General features: G+C 37.8%; 4 protein-coding genes and 2 non-coding genes across 6 annotated transcripts; 4 read left to right on the forward strand and 2 right to left on the reverse strand.

Annotated features, from left to right (window-relative positions):
- The first annotated feature begins 60 nt into the window (after window positions 1-60).
- Window positions 61-3,984, forward strand: EMB1644 (Small nuclear ribonucleoprotein family protein). Its single transcript, XM_059582116.2, has 8 exons — window positions 61-187; window positions 468-507; window positions 637-678; window positions 1,431-1,529; window positions 1,646-1,723; window positions 2,782-2,821; window positions 3,320-3,487; window positions 3,686-3,984. Exons 2-8 carry the CDS (start codon window positions 505-507, stop codon window positions 3,706-3,708), a joined length of 453 nt encoding a protein of 150 aa, XP_059438099.1. The 5' UTR covers window positions 61-187; window positions 468-504; the 3' UTR covers window positions 3,709-3,984.
- LOC132173203 (small nucleolar RNA snoR127) lies at window positions 1,787-1,976 on the forward strand. The gene has a single exon (XR_009439294.2). It is a non-coding gene; the product is annotated as a small nucleolar RNA snoR127 (small nucleolar RNA).
- LOC132173204 (small nucleolar RNA snoR127) lies at window positions 2,074-2,263 on the forward strand. The gene has a single exon (XR_009439295.1). It is a non-coding gene; the product is annotated as a small nucleolar RNA snoR127 (small nucleolar RNA).
- A 339-nt stretch (window positions 3,985-4,323) lies between the features above and the next one.
- On the forward strand, window positions 4,324-9,444 carry LOC132170681 (heparan-alpha-glucosaminide N-acetyltransferase-like protein (DUF1624)). The gene is made up of 13 exons (XM_059581755.2): window positions 4,324-4,614; window positions 5,272-5,409; window positions 5,504-5,585; window positions 5,814-5,890; window positions 5,972-6,087; window positions 6,179-6,287; window positions 6,695-6,811; window positions 6,924-7,015; window positions 7,650-7,716; window positions 7,799-7,880; window positions 7,960-8,051; window positions 8,234-8,377; window positions 9,135-9,444. Exons 1-13 carry the CDS (start codon window positions 4,480-4,482, stop codon window positions 9,279-9,281), a joined length of 1,398 nt encoding a protein of 465 aa, XP_059437738.2. The 5' UTR covers window positions 4,324-4,479; the 3' UTR covers window positions 9,282-9,444.
- A 4,171-nt stretch (window positions 9,445-13,615) lies between these two features.
- On the reverse strand, window positions 13,616-14,939 carry SRC2 (soybean gene regulated by cold-2). The gene has a single exon (XM_059581719.2). The coding sequence runs from the start codon at window positions 14,723-14,725 to the stop codon at window positions 13,808-13,810; it is 918 nt and encodes a 305-aa protein (XP_059437702.2). The 5' UTR covers window positions 14,726-14,939; the 3' UTR covers window positions 13,616-13,807.
- A 2,217-nt stretch (window positions 14,940-17,156) lies between these two features.
- On the reverse strand, window positions 17,157-23,083 carry LOC132168816 (PWWP domain-containing protein 1). The gene is made up of 2 exons (XM_059579874.2): window positions 21,565-23,083; window positions 17,157-19,908 (listed from the first exon to the last, which is right to left on the reverse strand). Exons 1-2 carry the CDS (start codon window positions 22,778-22,780, stop codon window positions 17,486-17,488), a joined length of 3,639 nt encoding a protein of 1,212 aa, XP_059435857.2. The 5' UTR covers window positions 22,781-23,083; the 3' UTR covers window positions 17,157-17,485.
- Between the last annotated feature and the right edge of the window lie 1,261 nt (window positions 23,084-24,344).

The raw sequence follows: 24,344 nt of genomic DNA on the forward strand, positions 1-24,344 counted from the left end.
GTAATCAATTTCACTTTAAAAGGACTCTACTGAGTTAGATTTACCCTCAGTCCTGAAACATCAATAAGTTTCGAGGGCATGTATGCAAAAACCTCAACATCTTCTCGTACCCTTTAAACCTCTATACTCCGCCACTGTCCTCAAAGAAGAGTCATCAAGCTGTCCCCTCGCATTGCTCAATACAAAGGTCTGTTTCTTCTTCAACTGTTACACAAATTTTACAGGTTACGCGCTAAACTCTCTATGTTAAATCAGAAAGAAAGAAAAGAAAAAAAATGCCGCAAGGGAAAGAAAATTTCAAGCTTATATGTTCTCTTACTTTCTGAAATCTTCAAAAAAGACTCTAAAGTTACTTCGGTGTCTTTTCTTTTCCTGCATTTTTTTTTCTTAGCAACCAAACGGGTTAATTCTTTTTTTATTTTTTAATGTTTCTCTTTACGTTGCTTCTGATGATGATATATTTGCAGGTCTATTATCGCTGCTGGGTTTGCCTTAATCGGAAAAATGGTATGTAGGTCACTGTACTGATTGTTAGGGTTAGAGTTTCGTGCTTTTGGCTGTTTCCTCTGTGGTTGTTTGAGAATGAAGACCCTGGTTTTGAATTTATTTAATGATTTTATTTGGTTTTTTCCTCAGCTTCCTCTTTCATTGCTGAAGTCCGCACAAGGGCACCCTATGGTGAGAGCTGTCTCTCCGTGGATTTGATTTATGTTTCACTTTCACATTATAGCCTAGAAAACGTAGGAAGAGGAAAGATAGTTAATTTTTTAAATCCTGTCATTTGGGATAATAGAGATTAAAAAATAAATGGTTAATTCCAGCTGCTTTTTGGGTCGAGTTCGAATTATCAGCCTATGGTTTAGAAAGTTGCACTTTATCCACCTAAAATCACCTCCTTAATATTTTATAGGCTTTTTTTTTTTGATAAGTAAATTTTATAGGCTTAAAATTCGCATGTATTGATCACATACCTAAAAAATGCTATAGCAATCTTTTCACGATTGGAATGCATTACACTCATGGACTAATACAACGAGACCTCTTAAATCATGGGTTGGCAATTCAAACTTGACCCATGCCACAGGTGGGTAAAGTATAATTTCTGCAAAAAAAAAACAAAAAAAAAAAAGACAATAAAGAAAGTGAATAATTAATAATTAACTCAATTGAGAAGTACTTAATACATGAAATTTGAAACTTAGCTGTCGTTTGGTTAAACTTTTGAAGAAGTTTTCTTGCTTATGAAAACAAACATTACATTGCATTGATTGTTGTTTTAAACAGCATAAATGATCCTTCCAGAATGCGAAATTGGTATCTTGGCTTCTATTTACTGTAGTAAGGAGCCAGTCAAATAATTAAGTTGTAAATGCCATCCAAATTGATATGCAGATGATATTTATTCTGATTATTATTTTTGTGGTTGGTAGTTAGTGGAGCTGAAAAACGGGGAGACTTACAATGGGCATTTGGTGAACTGTGATACATGGATGAATATCCATCTTCGAGAAGTCATATGTACCTCAAAAGTGATTATTTTCGAAACATTTCTGCATCAGTTTCTTTGAATTTTTTTAAGTTTTATCCTTTGCCATAAATTAAATTTACTGTATTTGTGATTCATCGTCGCACTATGACAATGTAGGATGGAGATAGGTTTTGGAGAATGCCAGAATGTTACATTCGTGGGAATACAATTAAGTATCTTCGAGTTCCAGATGAGGTATTTCTTTCTTTCTTTCTTTTGATAAATTCGTTTTTAACCTCAATATATATTCCCCCCACTCTGGAATGATGTAGCTTAGCCAAATCAGACATTGATGTGCTCCATAAGGTATTTTCTTCAAAGCTTGTACTTGTTGTTGTAGAGGCACAATGTGTCTCTTACACACACTTGTTCAAGCTTTAGATGATATGCCTTCTGTAGAAGCGCATCATTGTGAAGTCAACATAGAGTTTGGTTGTTCCTGACCAGAGTTCTTACCTTCTTGCCATTTTGGTTTATTTATTTATTTATTTTAGTCACGGGTGGGGGGGTCTCAATAATACAAGGCTACAAGTCAAACCCCTACTCTGGAATGATGTAGCTTAGCCAAATCCGACATTGATGTGCTCCATAAGGGATTTTCATCAAAGCTTGTACCTCTTGTTGTAGAGGCACAATGTGTCTCTTACACACACTTGATCAAGCTTTAGATGATATGCCTTCTGTAGAAGCGCATTGTTGTGACGTCAACATAGAGTTTGGTTGTTCCTGACCAGAGTTCTTACCTTCTTGCCATTTTGGTTTCTTCTTCTTCTTCTTTATTTTTTGGTCAGGGGTGGGGGGTTGTCAATAATACAATGCTACATCTCAAAGATAGCCTTCACCCTCCCAAACCCCTGTTAGCTGTTTACACAAGATGAAGAATCTTTATATGTTGCTTCTGTCATCTCCTTTGTGTCATATATTTTCTTGGATTTCCAATTGTCATACCTTTTGTACTAAATGGCAGGTATCTGTCCATCATGCAGTTAGGCTGAGACTTACTTCTAGCCATATTTCTGGGCTTTTGGAATTCCATTTAACTTTTCTTTTAGTCTATGCTTATTTAATGGAGAAGGTTTGTTGCACTGAGAGGGGAATGTTTTATGACATTATGGGTATCTCTTGGGTTTTGTTGTGCTGTGTAGTTGGGAATACTCCAAGTTTGTACTGATACTTTTAAATCTTACTTTTAGTTGTTGCAACTTTTTCAAGACCTAACGAATTCCTATGGTAATGTTTGCATTTTCCTTTAGGTGATTGACAAAGTTCAGGAGGAGACAAAGAGCCGCTCAGGTATATTTTGTGGCTACATGGTGTTCATTACAGTTGAAAGGGACCTGTCTCTGTCTTGGTTTTTGTTCAGTTTAATTTGTTATTTTATTGGACTTGCATTAATAAATTTTTTTTTAAAAAAAGAGTAAATTAGAATAAAACTTTGCAAAAAGATTCACTTCTGTGAGAGTTCAAAATTATTGTACAATTTTGATTTGCATAATATAGCTCAGCCAAATATCCAGAAGCTATACGCTTAATTCAGTTCTCACAGCTTCAGTTAGCTCTAATATTTCCTTTTTCCTTGGTAGAGTTTGTTTTGATGTTCTAAGTTTCAGATACAACTAGCTTATTATACAGGGATTGACCAGAACTGGCTATCATTAGCATTCTGGTTTTGCTAGAACTACTTGAGTTTTTACTTGCACTGAAGCTGGAAAAGATTGAAAAAATGGGCGTCGTTGCTTTTATATGTATGCATTTATATATCACTAGCCTTTTAACTATCAACTTGTTCAGATAGAAGGCCACCCGGTGTGGGGCGCGGAAGGGGAAGAGGTAGAGAGGAAGGTGCTGGTGGGAGGCAAGGGAAAGGCATTGGGCGTGGTGTAGACGATGCAGGTGGCAGAGGCATGGGAGGAGGCCGGGGTAGAGGAGGCTCTCTAGGCAGACCTGGTGGCAACAAAGGTAACAATCCACAATCCTTGATGTTAATTTAAGGACAAAGATCCTATTCATGTTGTCGTGGACAATGTTAACACTTCTTTTATAAAATTTAAATAATACACCGCTAAATACACTAACTTCAAATCCCGACCATGAATGGAGAGGATCCTATTAGTGTTGGAATCCTTTTAGAATGACTTGATTTCTTTTGTGGGACAGGTGGAGGACGAGGACGTGGCTGACACCATTTTAAGGTGCTGGAATTGGAAAGATGATGCTCGTAAATGCTCTTTTCTCATGTTAATCAACATGACGGGAAAAAAGAGAAGATTTTTCAGTGTGAGATATGTGAAGACTGCGTCCAAGTTCTGTTTAGCGTGGAGGCCCGCATATATATATATATATATATATATATATATATATATCCTTTCTCCAGCATTCCACATTCGAACAAATTTTTTAAGTTGATGATAAATATGGTTTGAGAAGCAATTTGTATCACATTACTATATATTTTCTGTAACATTTTATTTTGTCAGAAAAAAAAAAAGAAAAACATTATTAAATCATTAGTCATAACTGTTTTGACAATTCTAAACAAGTAATTATCTAACAATAATATTATTACTCCAATAATTAAACCCGTCTTGATTGTGAAATGATTAATTAAAAAATCTAATTTATTATAATTAGTTAATGACTAACTTGTGAAACAAATACTCTTAATAATTGATATTTTATCAATTATGAGTTGTCAAAAAAAAAAAAGTTTATAAAAGAAATTTTATGCTAAAATATGTAGAATGCACAATCTTCCGTTTTTATATGTTAATTTAGTATCATTATTGCACTTCGAAGAAGACAAAAAATAAAAAACCTGGGACACTTATCCATAATCATTTATCCGTAATCACTGGTTTGTTTGACCAGAACTCGGGTTGTCTGTTCAGACCTTCTTCCAGCGGCAGTGAGAGTTCCTCTTGACCGTTGAACTCGCAGAAAACTCAAATCAAATGGCGGAAATCAAAGCCGATACGGCTACTCACCAGCACCTGCTGAATGTACCGGGGCCCGATATCTCGGACCAAAAGCGCCCGAAACGAAAGCGCGTTGCTTCCCTGGACATCTTCCGAGGCCTCACTGTTGCGGTACATTGATAAAGCTCTATTTTTAAACCTTTCTATTTGTTTATTTGTTATATTTTTGTGAACTGAATGAGTGAGGGAAGAAGCAGAAATCCCAAAATTTCTGGCTCCAGTTTCTAAGTTTCTTGTCCACCACCTTTTCACATGGGTTGCTTTTTTTTTTTTTTTTTTTCTTCTATAATTTTGACTGCATGTACTTGCTTTGGATATTTAATATTCAGCATTTATGTTTTCTAATTTTTGTTATTTTTTTCTTCTTCAAAATCACCAAAAAGGAAAAATAATGATATTGGGTATATCATGTTCATATTCATCGTGCGTGTAAATGTTATTTATTTATTTTTTTTCTCTCTCTCTCTTTTCCATTTTTTTTATAACATACAAATATCCAGTGTTGATTGTGCCACGTGGAATGTGATGCTGGCAGGACGTTATTTTTATGGTAATAAATGTAGGTTAGGTTTCTTAAGTTCAGTTTGTTAGCCTTCGTTTGAAAAAAAAAAAAAAAAAAAAAAAAGCCGTGGTAGAGTACACATGGGTGTAAGTTGTAACTGGACTTATTTGTGAAGAAATTTGTAATTAAATGGAAAATGAAAGAGGAAGAGGAAGAAATCGGGATATCTATTTTGGTTTAAGCTTGCATGTCATGTACATTTGTAGTTGATGATTTTGGTGGATGATGCCGGAGGAGAGTGGCCTATGATTGGGCACGCACCATGGAATGGTTGCAATCTTGCTGACTTTGTGATGCCATTCTTTTTGTTCATTGTGGGGATGGCCATTGCGCTTGCTCTCAAGGTTGGTTTCGCTTTCTGTACTGTTCCCATAAGTCTTGCAGGGAATAACTTATAAGCATTAGCATGCATTCATTTCTTGATGTTTTCTCATGTAGAGAATACCAAACCGGTCCATGGCCATCAGAAAGGTGATTCTTAGGACTTTGAAGCTTCTCTTTTGGGGTCTCCTATTGCAAGGTCTGTTTTTGTTTCATTTTCATTTATACTCAGCTTACTTTTTTCCCTTCACATTGCAATAACATTTTTTTTACAAGGATATTTGATCAACAAAAATGATGGCTGGTTTGAGGGAAACGTTTTATCAGCAACTTTTTTGCATTTTGCTTTCCCTATTTAGAATGAATTTAAGAAAGGACGATAGGCTTCAGGTTTCACTTGGATGTTAACTTGGCTTCATTTTTGAAGGAGGTTATTCACATGCTCCCGACAATCTAACATATGGCGTCGACATGAAAAAAATAAGGTGGTGCGGCATTCTCCAGGTAATGTTGATACTAGTCACGGATCAGATCTTAGCCGTGTAGGGAATGGATTTAAGTAGTAATTCTTTTCACCCTTTCTAGAGAATCGCTCTTGCATATTTGGTAGTGTCGCTGGTGGAAATCTTTTCAAGAGATGTTCAAGCCAAGGATCTAGCATCGAGCTGGTTCTCTGTATTCAAGTTGTACTCTTGGCATTGGTAAGTTTGTAGTGGGTGCTATCGTGTATTCCTGATGAAAATTTATCAGTAAAACTATTATCAAACAGTTTCTCTGTTCTAACATTTTCAGGCTGGTGGGAGCATGCGTTCTTATTGTTTACTTGGCTGTGCTTTTTGGGGCATATGTCCCAGACTGGCAATTCACTGTCCATAATGGAAATAATACTGTTGAGCTTACAGTAAGCTTCTGGTTTCTTTTATCTCATTCTTATAAATCAGAAACTTCTTCTTAAATGATAATGCTATTATCTTTGTATATAGTTGGAGATGTCAGTAACAGACTAAATATTTTGTTTAGTAACTGGCTAATTTTAGTCTTTGGGAGCAATTTGGACATGGAGCGATTGAACATGTGAAATCCTGATATTCGGATTTGCATAGCATGCAATGACTGCACTTGGAAAAGGGTTAAGGTCTTTCGTAATCAGAATCAGTTTTGGTGAGGGGTGCATTGACATTTTTAGCAACTAAGCTTAACCCATGAATGGTTCCACCTTATGTAATGGAACTATCTACCATGGTCAAAAACTTTTTAGAAAACAAATGGTTGGATAATCTATTAACATGTATATTCTGTTAATTTTAGGTAGCCTGTGGCATGAGAGGAAAACTGGATCCTCCTTGTAATGCAGTCGGGTATATAGATAGAGTTGTGCTAGGAATCGAGCACATGTATCAACATCCAGCTTGGAAGAGATCTAAGGTGTGTAGCCGTTTTCTATTTTACTCCTTATCATATTATGAATTTGAGATCACTAGTTGAAAGACATTGGCACTTTTGAATATTTAATCTTCTCTAATATTATGTTCTGCAGGCTTGCACTGAGAATTCCCCATATGAGGGGCCTTTCCGAAGTGGTGCTCCTTCGTGGTGTTATGCCCCTTTTGAACCAGAAGGAATTTTAAGGTCTGTTAACATCATAATTAACTAGTGTCATTTTGATGAACAATGGAAATAGTGCCTCTTGTCTAGATTCGTATTTGCGGGTAACTAGTTGTACCTTTCGCTGAATAATCTTATGCATCCTGCTGAGGGAACCACATGATGGAAATCACTAGGCTTTGCTTAAGGGATATAGTGAACAAATGGACATCACAAAAATTTCTAGGGCACATTCACTCCATTGCACCACAGAACTGTGACTTTGGTCTATCAAATTGATTTCTCATCTATTCTTTCCCAAAGCATATAGTATGTGAAGGGAAATAGTAAGAATGAGAGAAAAATTCAAAATAATTGCACACAATTTCTTCACAACTAAACAAAAATATGTACTTAGCTGAATCTAAGAGGCAGACTCTCCCTTTCAACCACTTGATTGGAGCAATTTATTGATTTCTTACACCTTTAGATTCATGTTGTTAATTCTCAAAAAAAAAAAGATTCATGTTGTTAAGCATGAACCTCTCGGATGCTCCAATTGGCTCTGATGTGAAGTTTATGATGAGTATGCCTCCCTGATGTAATTTATTTGATTACTGTAAACGTTGACAATTTCGTTTTGAACCTCTTCTATCTGTGAATATTTATCTGATTGCAGCTCAATATCAGCTATTCTCTCCACCATCATTGGAGTGCATTTTGGACATGTGCTTGTACATTTTGAGGTTAGGTCTATGGTTTCATGTGATTTATGCCTACCTTACATGAAGAACTGCTCACTTCATTGATCTCTTTCAATTATTACAGGGTCATCCAGCTAGACTGAAGCACTGGATTCTGATGGGTTTTGCCCTCCTCATTTCTGGAATTATCCTTCATTTCACTCATGGTGTGAACTGAACGTTAAGTATGTGCAACTTTATATATTATCTATTGTCTCCTTGTTTTCTAATTTTTTCCCAATGCAGCAATTCCTCTGAATAAGCAGTTGTACACATTTAGCTATGTTTGTGTAACATCTGGAGCAGCAGCTTTGGTGTTTTCAGCTTTCTACATTTTGGTATTCTTTTGTCATTAAATTTTTAATGTCCCTTATCATTAGGATCATTTATATATCTTTTGAATATGGACCCATGTTGTTGGAATTAAGGCTTGGTTAAAAGTTGATTATCAATTCTTTTGGGTATGCAAGGTTCAATGAGATTACATCAAGTTTAATCTAATTTTCTACTCCGATACCAGGTTGACATTTGGGGTTTTAGATATCTGTTTTTGCCATTGGAATGGATTGGCATGAATGCTATGCTCGTCTATGTTATGGCAGCTGAAGGCATCTTTGCAGGATTCATTAATGGGTGGTATTATGATGACCCCCATAATACACTGGTATATCTTCATCGTATTGTGCCTTTACTTTTCACCTCAACCTGTCCTGTAACCACCCCTTAGTATGTTCAGATAATGGGCTCTAAAATGATATTAGATCCCAATGGAAGGGGAATATTGGTGGTTCCACCTATTGTTTGTATGAAGACTTTCCATAATTTTTTCTAAATTTTTTCTAGACTGGACTAAGAGTGCAAATTTGCAGCATGTTTCTTGACTTCATAGAGGTTTTACTGTTTTTAAGAAGGTTTTTTTTTTTCCTAGTTTTTTGCTCATCAAGTCCGGTTCTTTTTTGGTTTCCAAAACTGCTTTAGATTTTCCTGTCAGATAGGCATAAACTTGTCAAGGTTAGAAACAAGTTAGCAGTTTCCAAAACTTGTCAAAACTCCATTGGAGAGGGACTTTTTCATGCTGCTATTTTTTCTCCTCCTCTAATCCATGCTGCTATGTACTTATAGATCTTCTCCGCCAATAAGCATCCCCTTTTCATGTTGATGGATTCAACCTAATATCATAATATATATCATTGGTCTTGCTTATTTCATATAGCTAAGCTACCTTGATTATCCGATGAACGTGCATTGTTGTCGGAGGTCTGCCCGTGCTTTGACAACTCTAGCCTCCTGTCCAGTCATCTGAACAATCAGCCTAGACATTTTTTCTAAACCTCAACTACACCTTGAACATTGTCCTGCTCCTCCTTGTTTTAATATTCTTTTCTAATTTTTATTAATGTTGTTTTTCTTTCCTGACACAGATATACTGGATTCAAAAACACATTTTCATTGGAGTTTGGCATTCCCGGAGAGCAGGCATTCTACTCTACGTTATCTTTGCAGAAATTCTGTTTTGGGGTGTTGTTTCAGGCATTTTGCATAGACTGGGCATATACTGGAAACTTTGAAGTATAATGTTAGCAGATACTAGACTTAGGTTTCTTATTATTGCCTTGATTTCCACTTAAAACTGTTGTGGCTGTTAGTTGGTGGCTTAATAGTCTGCCCCTTCTACCATGTATATACTATTCTACTAGATCAGTGGTCAATAAATTGGGAATTTTATGTTAATTTCTTTTTTGCTGTTGGCCCATACTCTTTGAAATTGTCATAACTAAATAAGAAAATAATATTTTTATTCCAAATATTTAGATGCAAAGTTGGATTGCTTCTTTAATGTTGAGTTTTGACAGTGTTAATATATAAAAGAGAAAAGCTGCAATAATAAGAAAACAAACATAACCAATATCTAGAATACACCAATTTCCTCAAACCCTTGACTGCTATGAAAAAAGCACCCTCCTCATTTCAAGTGAAATGGAGAGAAACAAAGATGACCAGTATCTAATGATATGCTTGGTGTCATGTTATTTGAAAATTTTAAATGATGTAGATTATGTTACAACTATGGTGAAACTTTAACTACTCGTCTGGCTATTTCTTTGACGTACTCTCTTGACATCAATCGGTTTATACTTGAAGGCGACTTCTAAGTTGTTATTTTAACTCTTTAGCAGCCTAAAACCTCACAAGACTGGCGCATTGATTATGTCGTCTTTGATACTATCAACTTTATTCTAGCTTTTTTTGTTTGGAAAGCTAGGAAGGTCAACAAAATTTAAACTTTTACGCTCACTCTGTGATAAATTGGGCCGTAGCTAGATTTCTTTATGGCAACATTCTCATTTCGCCCCCTCTCTGTTATTTCCGCCTGCTTGGCCTAGTTAGGGCCTTTCATGTTGTTTTACGTTTTGTTTTCTTTGTTGTTGTAATGTACTTACAAAAAAATATAATAATAATAATAATAATAATAGGACTCGTGCTAGGTATTCTTCTTGTAAATGATTTTTAAATTGCTTTCACGTCTTACATGCCCCAGTAGATTTTGTGCTTCATCTTTCCCATTTGGTTCAAGATTTTTTTGTATTTTCAAGCGAAAATATAGATGATTCATTTTTAAATTCAAATTATATTTTACAAATTTAACAGGGTATATATTACCACATAATAAATAGGTTACAGTGTCATTTAAAATTTTAAATAATGTGATACAATTTAAAAAATTTCAAATGTCGATATACACATCATTAAATGTAATAAAATAAAATTTAGGAAAAAGTCCACATAACCCCCTCAAATTACCACTCAATTGACAATGTCCCCCCCAAACTTTCAATTGTGACAATGTCTCCCCTCCCCCAAACTACCAAAAATTGTTAATGTTCCCCCCAATGACGAAATTATCCTTAATAAAATATAAACAAAAATATTAAAACTTCTAGAAAAAAACTAAAACTAACCCAAAAAAAAAAAAAAAAATCCAAACTTGGCCAATTTTTTCTTTTTTAAAGTCAATTTTATAAGACAAAAATTAAAAAAAATTCGATTTTTTTTTTTATATATAAAAATTGAAAATTTTCGTTATTTTATTTTAGGGAAATTATATATAAAATCCTTAGGTAAACGCGCTTTTTTAAAAAACTCCTTGGGTATTTTTTTTTGAAAATTTAGTCCCTGGGTAACTCAAAATTACAAGAAAACTCCCTACCGTCAATTTTTGTTAACTTCCGTTAGTCTACTCAAAACTCACCGTTTTATCTGATTAAAATATTATTTTTTTTATTAATTTAATTTAAAAAATTCAATCTAAAAAAAAAAAAAAAAAAAAAATTTGAAGGGTGGCCGCCACCCCTGGCCACCCTAATTTCTAATGAATCTAACAAAAAGATCTAAGCTTTAACAGATCAAAAGGGTTCAGAGAGAGAGAGAGTGCAAAGTAAGAGATACCTTATAGGAATTTACAGAAGGACCCAAAGTATGGAACCCTCTGAATCTCTCACCGAAATATTCAGAGAAGTTGTTTTTACCCAATTGTTGTTGGGGGATCTTCTATAGGGGAAGGAATTGCTATTGCCAGAGCTGGATATGCCGGTTCGTAAAGACCTTTAGACTTAAAGCTTATTTCTGAATCCTGATTGGTCAGTGGTGGTTTGGGGTGGCCGGCGGGCCACCCCAAACCACCCATGGGGTGGCTCGAGCCACCCCTTGGGTGGTTTGGGGTGGCTCGCGGCCACCCCTTTCCACCCCATGGGTGGCCGCAAGCCACCCCAGGGGTGGTTCGCCCCACCCCTGGGGTGGCTTGCGGCCACCCCATAGGGGTTGGGGGGGTGGCCAGGGGTGGCACCGCCACCCCTGGCCACCCTTCAAATTTTTTTTTTTTTTTTTTTTAGATTGAATTTTTTAAATTAAATTAATAAAAAAAATAATATTTTAATCAGATAAAACGGTGAGTTTTGAGTAGACTAACGGAAGTTAACAAAAATTGACGGTAGGGAGTTTTCTTGTAATTTCGAGTTACCCAGGGACTAAATTTTCAAAAAAAAATACCCAGGGAGTTTTTTAAAAAAGCGCGTTTACCTAAGGATTTTATATATAATTTCCCTTTGTTAAATGAGTATTTTCATGTGTTTTGTTAGATTTTAAAAGAAAATCTAAATATAAAAAGCTCATTGTAAATGCTTTTTATCTATGGAGGCTCTTTTTTTTTCTCATTTATTTATTTTTTTTATTTTTTAACTATGCTGTGTTGTGCTGTTGAGTTATGATAGAGAGAGCATCACGCCCGTGTTTTTTAATATTTGTTAATATTAAAATAATATATTTTAATATTATAATTAAAAAATATATATATTAAAAAATAATAAAAAACACGGGCATGATACAGGGAGTGGTTTGGACTTTGGATTGATTTGGAGGAAGAAAAAAAAAAGAAAATTGGACTAACGTTTTTTTCAAAAAACTATATAGACTTTTGTTTTTAAAGTTGGCCCACTACACATTGTTTTTTTTTTCCTAAGCCCATCAACAGGTTAAAAGAAAGAAGGTACTTAAACTTACTGCCAGCATAGTCCACACTCCACAGAGACAAACAAAGAAAACTAGAAAAGTAATGTAAACGGTGCGTTTGGTAAATGTCATCTTGTCATCGTCTTCTTCCCTCTTGTCATCTAACCTAAACCTAAAAGCTTGAAAAGTTGTAACTGTGGCAGAAGTAAAAACATACCAGACGTCTCGGTACTACTTGAGTGTTGCCTCTTGTCTGTGATTGAGGGTGGGCAAACAGGGATCCAATAAATTTTCTACTGCAGTAAGAACAACTTTTAGAGGTTGAGGGGGGCATTTGACCCCTCTCGACCCTCCCCTCCCTCCAACCCTATATATATATATATATATATATATATATATTATTTCTTTCATAACATGAAGATAGCATAGAGAAAACTAGAAATGTCAAAAATTACCGAAAAACTGGGACTCAGTTCCGGTGCCCAGTTTTTGGCACCCGGTTATTACCGGGATATCAGCACCGGGGTACCTATTATATATATAATTATGTATTAATATTTTTTAGGTTTATGTTTGTTTTGTTTACCACTTCAGTGTTCATTTCACAACTTCACACATTCCGCCTCCTTTCTCTTCTCTCTGACTCTCTTTCTCTCGCTCTCTCTCACTCCGTGACCTCCGTCGGACCATCTCTCCCTCGCTCCAGCCGAGAGAAATATATTGTTTGATTTTGTGATGGGTTTAGAGAATTGCCTATGTTTCTATGATTTTAATGATTTTATCCGTGTGGCGCCTGTTTCTTCTACAACATTCCATGCGGCGCCTCACTTGAGAAGTCCTATGCGTTGTGCGGCTCTAGTTATAGATTTCTCTAGTTTGGTTGATGTTGTCCACACCAGATTCATCTGTGCGACTCTGGTTCTAGATTTCTCCAGTTTGGTTGATATTGTCCACACCAGATTCATCTGTGCGACCCTGGTTCTAGAATTCTCTAGTTTTGTTGATGCTATAGCTTTTGATGTTTTGTCTTTTGTGGGGTTCAAAGACCAAATGATTTTTTATTTTATTTTATTTCCTCAAGCAAGTGGCCGGTTCTTCTATTCAATTTCAATGTGCTTGGATGAGTTATTGTTATCAGACATTAGAGAAACAATTTTCTTAAAAAATGGGTTACTTAGTCTGGATAATCGGATACAAACTGGAGCTGGCCAGTATTTGAGAACCCAGTTCTCGGTTTTAGTTTTTCAAAACTAAGAACCGGAGTACCCGTTGCTCTAATTTTGGCAAAAAACTGAAAATTGAGACTGAGTTGACACCCCTATTAAAACTATCGGCCAACGCATAATTTCAGAACATCCAAATAATTAGGATGCAAAAAATCAAACCATGTAAAAAATTAAAAATTAAAAAATTAAAATTAACCACAGAAAGAGATTTACATTCAAACCCACAATAAATGTGGAAAATCCGTGAATTTATTTAGTTAGTATGATATCCAACCCTCGATCTGGAAACGAGCAATCCATCTAAAACGAAATTTAAGCCAAAAAAACAAAAAACAAAAAAATTGAAAAAAAAAAAACAAGATCTAGAAATCAAAACCACCACCATCATCAAACCCGCCATCATATCCGGAATCAGCAATATCCGAGACCATGTCTCCGACTATCAACCCACCCAACAATCCCGCTCCTAGCCCCAAAGCCATCCCTCCAGCTCCGCTGCTCTTCTTTGGTGGCTTCTGTTGCTGCATCATCGGCGCTCCGTACCCTCCATATCCGTATCCCGCCTGAGGTGGATACCCACCCGGGGGAGGATACTGCGGTGGGTAACCACCATATGCCGGCGCAGCAGGTGGGTAGCCACCCGGTGGCGGCGCGTGCGCATAATAAGCAGGAGCTGGGTATGCTCCCGGAGGTGGATATGCGCTATTAGGTGGGTACCCACCAGGTGGCGGCGCGTGCGCATAAGTAGCAGGAGGTGGATATGCGCCGCTAGATCCCGCCGCGTGCCCCATCGGATACGCCATAACCGGTTGCTGCTCCTTGCCTGCCACATATTTGTTTTTATGCTCAGTCGAGGTGAACTTTTCCCCGAATTTGTACGAGAACTCCAGCATGCCTTTCGGCCTCCCAGATGGGGTCCTGACGCCATAGCTCGTGTGTTTCACGTCCTTCGCGTCGCCGAAACCGTCCAAAAGTTCCTTGATGGGCACGCGGACTTCGCCGATCTCTTTGTCTCCAAAGTTTCGATCCGACTTGAGCTTGACGACGAGGGTAAGGCGGTTCTGCTGGGTGGCGGCGTAATCGACGGTGAATTTCATGGCGAAGTTCCATTTGGGGTTCGGGCCACAGTCTTTGTCTATGGGTGTCTTTTGCTTGTGGGATTTGAGGCTGTGTTCTCCGTCGATCTTGACGACGGCGTACACATCCATCTTCGAGAAAAGATTCACGTCCTTCAAGTCCTTGGCTGACTTGATCACGATATCCAAAGGCCTACACTCCATCTTTCAAAGAAGAAGATGAAGATGATCAAAGAAAATTCAAGAATGAATACAAAGATTTTGTTGAAACGGGGATTTAAAATTCAGGAAAGGAAATTGGTTGCGAGTAGTGGGGCTGGAATTGGCTATATATAGGAAGGTTGTTGGGTGGGGAGAGATGAGAGGGTCGATCAGGTGGATGAGAAACGACAAAGGTGGAGGTGGTGACGTGAGAAATAAATCTAGTGCCTTCCTTTCCTTGTGGTTTCTCTTGAATAGTATCTAGGAAACCGCAGATCGCGTAATTTTTCTATTGTCCTTTCTGAATATTTAGAGCATGTTTGAGATTGTGTTTTTAGATATTTAAAGCATGTTTGAGATTGCGTTTTTAGATATTTAAAGCATGTTTGAGATTGCATTTTTGGATATTTAGAGCATGTTTAGAATTGTGTTTGAGAAATAGAGCTTTTAAGTCAAAAAGAGCTTTTGGGCAAAAGTTTTATTTTTAAGCTTTGACACAAAGTGTTTTTTTGGTCATTTTTAGGCTTTTTATACTCTTAAAAGCACTTTTAATTTTTTTACCAAACGAATACTTTTTTCTTTAAATGGGCATTTTGAGTGTTAAAAGCATTTTTAGGCCTCTCAAACGCAATCTCAAACGAACCCTTAGCCCAAAATATATGGCTAAAGTTTTGGAGAAGTGTTAGGGTGCCTAATAACAAATGAACGAATAAATAATTTTTAAATTAGAAAAAAAAAAAAAAAGGGTATAGAGAGCCAAATAAATGAACTCAGAAAAATTTTTAAACTGACGTGGTAAACCGTGAGTGTCAGACAAGAAAGAGAGAATTGTATTTTTTTTTTTAATTTAAAAACCATTGTCACGTCAGTTTGAAAATTTTTTTGGGTTTATTTATTTGGCTCTTTAGCACTTCTCTTAAAAAAATATAATTATTTCTCCCTTGTCTGCCACTCACGGTCTGACACCTCAGTTTAAAAATTTTTCTGAGTTCATTTGTTTGACTCTCTAACACTTCCCAACGTTTTGATTACGAAAAATATTAGGTGTTTTTATAGTATTTTTGTAAGCTTTAGGCAGATATTATTTTTTAAATACCGTGCTACTGAAATAAGGGTTTTTTTTTTTAAATAATAATAATATTCACTTAGATCAAAAGAACACATAATATTCCCATAAATTAATTTAGCTAATAAAACACTAGCAACAAAAAATAATATTCACTTCACGGTTAACGGTTTTTTACGAGATCCAACGTTGGGGCTAGCGTTTCAATTAAGTTTTACGAGAAATGGTGTGTTATTATTGTCATGAATTTGGATGTTTTAGATGCCAAGTCAACTTTAAAGGTTTGTAAAGGAAAAGAAAATGATTTTTTATTTTAACTTTTTTTTGGTTCGATTTTCCTTAATATCTGTTCTTTTATTTTTCTAAGCAGCTTGTGGGGTCCTTTTATTATGAAGAGCGTGTTTTTTACGCGTGAATAGCGCATTTCTTTCATAGAAAGGAATGAAGTCACTGGGGCTCTCCTTAAAGTGAGCGTGTGGACGTGTTATCAAGGGATTGTGAGATTCCCTTATCCAAGCCGTTTTGGGAGCAGCTAGCGTGGAAATCAAATAGCCGGCGTTGCTCTAAGCCCGTCAGTCTTTGTTTAATAAAGTTTTTAGGATTTATAGTGGAATGATGGTGTGGCAAAATATTGGCCTTTCATTGAAACGGCAACGGCTAGGATATAAACTTTATCCCCCGAAATACATGCCGTAGGTAGTGCGGGGAATCTCATTCAGTCGTCAAGATAAACGTGGCTTAATGGAATCCTCATAAGAGGAAAAGTCTACCAATCAATTAAAAAAAGGTCTAGACCAATTGTCAATGGGTAATTGACCAATCTCCTTTCAGTACTGCCTTTTAGTAAAGGCATTTCAACGAATTTCCCAGGATTATGAAAGTCCTCATCAGATTCAGCCGTTGTTAATTGAGTTTAGTGCTTGAAATTGATTGATAGAGATTGGGACTTGGATGTTGCTGCACGCTCCACACGTTTCCAATCTTGAAGAAAAATTCATAATATGGCCAAATAGTAGCGATGACTAATTGATAGCCACTCACTTGCACAACAAAACAGCAGTCCTGAGAGCAACAACTGGCGCCGAAGACTAATCTCAATAGCCGGCCATCAATATACTAACCAAACCACTAAATTTAACGGTTATAAATATAAAAACTTAAGAAAGCCCAGGAACCCCAGGGTGAGTAACTCTGCAAGAAAGGGGGTTAGGGCTAGGGTTAGGGTTAAGGGCCGTCGAGCTGAAGCAGCCGGCCATGCAAAATGTCTGAGAGAGCAAATTTCCACCACTTCCAGTTTAAACAAAGCTAAAAATAGACATGCCGGGAGCAGATATACGCTGGCCCACGCCGCATTATCAACAATAAAGCTAATAAAAAGAAATCAAAGCACAGATAAACAAGATGCCACTCTCAAAATACCAGTACATTTGGAGCAATCGAATTTGTAGATTACATCGTCTTGAAGCCCAAATAATGCTCCAATTTGCTTTTAAAAAAGGCTCTTGAACCTCCCATATATAGGTGGACCCCGTGGTGTACTTGAAGCAATAATTGGTGTACACCCGTGAGTAGGTAGCCATGTGGGCTTTGAGCACGGAGCAAATGATGCACATTTCAACATGAAGTTGTGGGCATGTGTCATGGTAACCATGTTTATCCAATTTTTGATGATGGGATGGGTGGTGGCCATTTTCTGATCAAAGAGGATGGTACGGCACATAGCCTAACAAGCCGGTCACATTGGTGACAACGTCATTGCACCTTGTCAAAAGGCTTATAAACTGCTGTGAAATATCAACAACTGTGGTCGCACTAGGCGAAGTGGGACTGGGAGTGTTAACAAGATTGTGAGTATTTCTGGGAGGTGCTGTTTCGGGATAATGCAAATTATTATGTGGGGATTTTGCAAATTGAGGAGGCAGAGGAAGAATAGGCGATGGAGATGGAGGAATGACCTTTTGAAAGTTCTTACTATTAAAATCCATTGCAACAGAAGAAGAAGAAGAAGGTGCACCACCACCAGCAATAGTAGCAATGTTGTTGAAGTTGTTTCTATTACCAACCATCAATTGCTCTCCCCTACTACTTTCTTCCCCACCCAACATGAATTTTACACGCGGGGTTCCTTTACTACTACCAACGCCAGTTACCTGCCCTGCTTCTTCCCCTGACGACTTCTTCAAACAGGATTTCAGCTGGACTGCTGGCTTCTGAAGAGGCTGATGACCAAGCCCTGATGCTGGTCTTTGCAGAGCCGCAGGATCCTTAACCTGTGGGGCCTCGTTAGCGTTGTCATCACCTCGGTTCTTGCCCGGCTCAGAACCTTCAGGTGCACCTCCCATTTCCCGTATGTAGCACCTCACATTCCCGTTCCCAAATAAAGAATTGTTACCAACTGCAAATTTATATGCTGCTTCTGCATCGTGCTTGTGCAGGAACACAACACGGCATGTTGAGGACTTCCAAAAGACGCGGAGTCCTGACTGATCTATCGGCCCAAAACGAGCAAACCTTGCTTTCAACTCCGCAAGGGATGGAAGCGATGTATAGGGAGGGAACTTCATCACCAGCATGGTGGGGTTGACTGCCTTCGCTGAGGGTTCCACTTTCTTGACAGGATCTGGTCTGGAAGACTTCTGTGGGGCCGGCACCACTGATTCTCTTCCCTCTCCTCGGAGTACTTCGGAAGTTTTCTGACCAGTCTTCTTTTCAGCAGCCAATGATTTTATAGCACTAATCTTCTTTAACTTCTTTGCTGCAATTTCTTCTTGACGATCAGAGGGGCCACGTTTCCGCCCGGCTTTTGTTGGATCATCAGGTCTGACAATGGATTTTACTGGCTTTGATGATGGAAGATCTCTAACATGACCATCATGAGCATTTTCATAAGCACCAATGCTGGATGAAGATTTTGTGGGACGAACGTCAACAGATTCAGTCTCCGTTGGTGGAGACAAAACCAAGCTTTTCTGGTAAACAAGGGACCGGAATCGCAAAAAGAACTGCCGTACAGTTGCAGGCCTGTTTCTTTCCGCACCATAAAAAGGATCAAGAGCAAGGGCCTGCAAATCACTCAATAGCTGTGGGAGATCAATGCCACTATCTCCCGTGCCAACAGTTGAAAGTGTCCCAATAGAACTGGTTGAGGAATTACTCGCACCAACATTTTTCTTCAGGTGCTGTTCTACGTGAAAATCCTCTCTTGGAGCCAAACCAATCTGGGTGGATTTTCCCACTAATTTCCCCACTGGTGTCCCTACTTTACCAGTAGCCAAACGTTTCTTGGGAGGACCAGAGCTCATTTCCGTACCAAACTCTTTCCTCTTTTTCTTCTTCTTTTTCTCCCCCATAACAGAGTTCTCCGAGCTCAAGTCCCCAATAGTTCTTTTCAGAACTTTTGCCTTCTTAAATCCACCATCAGAGCTCAAGCCACTTGAGCGCATTGCATCAATTGGTGAAGGATCTGCCGAACCACGACCGTCCTTAACTAGATCTGATCCATGGCCACCTTCCACTCTAATTGGAAAACTCTGCTCAGGTTGTTGGAAATCTTCGTATGATCTCCAAGTTTTTGCCTCACCTTCCTGCTGCACGGATTGTGATGTAGCATCTATTATGCGTGGGAATGCCCCCTGCCCCGACAAACTAGACAAACCTGTGCTTGTGGGACTCACATAATCACCTTGCCCTGACCTCTCTGGAGGGGGGTTTGTATCTACAGAAGTATCTTGGTGGCCATGGGTACTGTTGTATGCTGCAGCCTGATCTACGGATACAGCTCTTTTCCCAGATCCATCCAGACCCGAGGTTGCACCATCCTTGCTGGTATATGCAACCTCTTCGTATTTTGTCAGAATCTGCTTTACAGGGCCAGCTGCAACCCTCTTTTGCATGACATAATCCCCAGCCGCTGTTGTTACAGATCCATCCATGTAAACTGATGGGGCAGAGGAACTTGCCTGCCCTGAACTTATTTGATGAATCTTTGAGTTAACGGGTTCTTCTCTTCTCTTGAAAAGGTATCTGTCTTTCTTTGAATGGTCCTTGATTTTCATAGGTTTTGCAGCACTCTTCTCACCACCAAGAGCTTCCGCGATCACCAGTGGACCACTTAAAGGAGCTGGAGATGGCAACAAACCAATCAGAAAACAAATAGTGTACTCATTTGAAGTCAATTAATTTGCAAGACAGAAAAAGATGTGCCTAACATCGCTCCTGTGCATAAATGAATACAAATCACAGAGGGGAAGATCTCTAGGAACATGAGGATAGCAAAAAACTGCAATTCTGACTAGTCAAATTAATAAACCAAGCAAATCCAATCTTATCATAACCACACTAGTGTATGCGGGACATTACAAAATTCAATTTTCTTTCTGATTATGCACATTGTTATAAACAGAAACCAAATCAACTGAAAATGCTTGGCTAATTAACAAATATGGACCATATATCAAAATTGGCAGTCTAAAAAGGTGGAAGTGATAGATCAATACGTACTAAAACCTCACTATCTATCATAAGTTTCCTTTTTTAAGAAAATAAATTAAGTCAAGGTTAAAATGATCTTAACTATCCATCATACATTTCTATGAAACAGGAGCATATATGCACCTACAGCAACACTAATATTTCAGAGGCAAACAGAACAAAAAAAAAAAATTGATACAAACAATATTAAATAATCCAATAGAATACCATATGAAGACACCGAAAATAAACCAAGAAATTCTAATAATGCATGTGAAAGCTTTTCTAAGAGATTTTTTTTTTTTTTTTTGTCAATAGAAATCATTGTTAGTCAAAGCATATTCTTATTTATACTGCTTTTCAGGTAACACCTACTCCTTTTTCATGGATATTCAACTAATTTATTTGGCTGAACATAAACCAACATGTGCCGAGACAGTGGCACCAACCCGTCATGGAACTTCCCCGCAACTTTCGTCTAAGAGTCCACAGCCCAACAAACCATAACCATAGCTTCACACTCTATGGTGGCTGTAGCCAAGGTGGCCTGGATTGCCCACATTGCTTCTTAAGCAAATCCATGTATTTTTATCAATTACCAGGCGAGAAAACCCTCAGAAAAGCCCACAGGAATGTTCAATTCTTCTGTCATGTTCAGCGAGAAGGTGGATGGTGTAATGGTGCTGCCAAATACAGAGGATGAGCTTGTATTGGGAGGGAACCATATTCTCCTTCTCTTGGAGGATATGCCCCTCAATCACTGAGAAGAGGATATGGGTACCCACCACCACCACCATACCAGCCTTATGGAAGGTATCCACCACAACCACCTCCACCATGCTACGATACATACCGGTGCAAAAGAACAAGTTTGGGATGGGTTGGGAGCTGGGTCGATTTGACAGTTCCAATGCTTTTGTAAGAATTCTCTTCTTGGATGGTTTGGTGGTTGTGTAGGGCAATGGTGGCTTTTGACTTTTAGTGAATCTTAAATTTCCCCTTTTTGGAGTGAAAGGATGTTGTTGGGGAAATCAAGTGACATCATGTTTAAGATCATCATCAACACTTAAACTATTCAAAATAATTACCATCATCCAATGAACAATGAAAACTGGGAGATACTAAGAGGAACAATGAAATTGAAACTGCATTAATCGGTTATAGCAATGTTGAACTTGCTTTTTATATGCTTAATATCAAACTGGTTTGAGTTTAATGAAACAGATCTCAACATAAGAGAGCGTGATGTTGGTGTACAAATCATCAAAAAAATAACCAAGGACAAGGAGAAGAATGTAATCTATACCTCGAGGCACTTTATATGGTTGGTCTAAATCAACTGGTTCACGAGATGGGCGCCCTGGCTGCACCCCAAACGCCTGAGCATAGGTCTCGTCAAACTCCTCAAAAACTGCCTTCCGATAAGAAAACACTGTAGCCTTATTCTTGAGAAAATTAATGCCTTTGTCGTCACCTCCTCTCGGCGCCACTGCTAATTGCTTCACAAAAGCAAGAAATTCCCGTGGCTTAAAACTATCTCTCGCTTTTTTAATCTGATTTGCGGAATAAACCCCTCCAGGCTCATAATCCGGAACATCCAACACAAAATACCCTTGAACATTCGTGACCCGAAAATTATACGGATTCCTACATTTACAAGCCAAACCAAGACCACGTCTCCGACTCATCTCATCAACCGCCTCTTCCACAGCCTTCACAAAATTCCTCGAAGTTATTTGCCGCGATTTCTCGGCGTAATTGAGATCAAATGCTATAAGCTCAGCCGGGTCGAACCACCCATAACTACTATCACCAAAGAAGGCCACCAACACATAGCCCTCCCTCCTAGTTCGCCGCACAGAGGGAGAAGCAAAAGCCTCGTTAAATATATGCCCCGGCCACCAAGGGTGAGACTTCACCTTCCCCCACACCATGTCACCCACTTCAAACCCAAAACTCAATGCCCTCGACATTCCTAGACCAACATTTTTCTCACTTGCCACAAAATCATCAAACTCCGATAACAGATTATTGTACTCCAAAACCTTACCCTTCTCCACGTGCTCTTCTTTTTCATCCTGAGCATAAAATCTATCATCTTGAGCATCAAATCGACCGGTGTGATCCTCATTTCCGTCATTTTGATGGAACCGATCCGCGCTCCCGTCGCTTTCATCCTCAAAATCAAAAACCCTAGAATCCATTTCCTTACCTACTCTTCCACCACCACCATCAATCTCCTCACAAACCCTAACCCTAGCCTCCTCGAAGGCTCTAACTCCGACCTCCTCAGATCTCCCACTCTCCGAAACCCTAGCATCAACCTCGCCCTCGTGAGCCCCGGAATCGAGCGCCATTGAAGACACCCTTACCTCATCAGAAACCCCTAAACCCAAACCATTTTCTCTCTCTCCGTTAGAGCCATCGACGCCGCCTTCCGACACTCTAGCTTTCGCTCCCGACTCTCCGATTAAATTCGAATTCCCATTGTATTCACAATCGGTGTTCATCACTGGTATCATTGGAGCAGGGCTAAGACCGAACTCTCCGAAACCCTCTCGAAAGCAGCGTTTGCGGGCTCGAATGATAAAGCATGCCTTTGAACAGAATCAGCTATGCGGCCAAGTAGAGATTGTGTCGAAGAAAATGAAAGACACTGTAAGATTTTCAGGAATTGAAGAATTTATGAAGTAAAACCCTAGAGAGGGAGAGAGGGAGTGTTTGGATACTGAGAAAATTTGGGATTGTGTTTTATCACATCGGTTCTGAGCAGTTTATGGGCCTCTCTTTTGGGGTTCTCTGCACACGGCAATAGGATTAGTGTTAGGGAGGTCAACATGGCACCCTGATTTGCCGACACGTAGTATGGAAGAGAGTTTCTGTAGAATGTATGTATGAGATGTGAGAATACATCTCCAATATATGTATGTATATGTATGTATGCATGAATGCATGCGCATGACTTATATAACTTGTAAGATTGCAGTTTCACACCACATTTCTTTCTTTTTCCTTTAAAAAAAAAAAAAAAGAATAGGAATATTACTTACTCTACTTCCTTTAAAAAAAATTATTACAAAAATATTGTGATATATAGATATGAATTTATATTTTTCTCTTACAAAAAATATTATCTAATCCATTCTGAAAATTAAAATCAAATAATACTTACTTATTCTATTTGAAACCCCCTTATTATAAATTTTATCAAACCAAATGAAAATTCGTATTAAAAAATTTATAACACAATTTACATTCATTTGATTAATTACTGTGTATAAACAGCATAATGCTGATTTCAGAAGAAAAATTAAGCAAAATTCTAGCTAAAATTTGGAGTGCCTAATTTGACGCCTTGTATTGCAATCATTTATCCTTCTTTTTTCTTCGGTTTTTTAATCTAGAAATTCAATTATCTTATCCATAATGAAATTTAATGTTTACACATTTAATTCAACATCGAAATGTAGGTGTTATCATTGTTATTGTAGAAACTCTTACGAGCTAGTTTGTAATTTTTGTACTTTCAAAAAATGAAAAAATATTTTAAAATTTTAATATAAGTTGAAATCATGCATTTATTATACCTTGTAGAGAAATTATTTAAATTTCTAATAATAATATTTTTTTTTTTTTACTAATATAAATGCTGGTTTACTACATGTCTAATAACATTTCAAGAAGAGTAATGCTAGAAACTACATTTTTATTTCATACATAACCTATAACATGACAGTCCCAACTAACCATTAAATCAGTTTGTTACAAAAATGGGTAAATATTATATACCAAATTTTCATCCAACTATAAATTATCTCCCAATATTGAGGTGACGGTCTCAACCAATCTTTGTTTTTTTTGTTGTTAACAAGGACTTATTCAAAGTTAGTTGAAACTGACGTATCAACAACATAGAATAATTGTAAAATAGAAATGTGATTTATAGCATAACTTTTTCAAGAAAAATACCAATCAAGAACCGACGTGATCGATAGAAAGAAGAGTTAAAAGATTTGTTTCACCAGTGAGTATATTCACAATTATTGATTTGAAAGTGAAAAACTTGCGTGAACCATAGCATGGATC

The sequence above is a fragment of the Corylus avellana genome, chromosome 1 (assembly GCF_965113065.1).
Source record: "Corylus avellana chromosome 1, dhCorAvel1.hap1.2, whole genome shotgun sequence".
In the NCBI taxonomy this organism is placed as follows: Eukaryota; Viridiplantae; Streptophyta; class Magnoliopsida; order Fagales; family Betulaceae; genus Corylus; species Corylus avellana.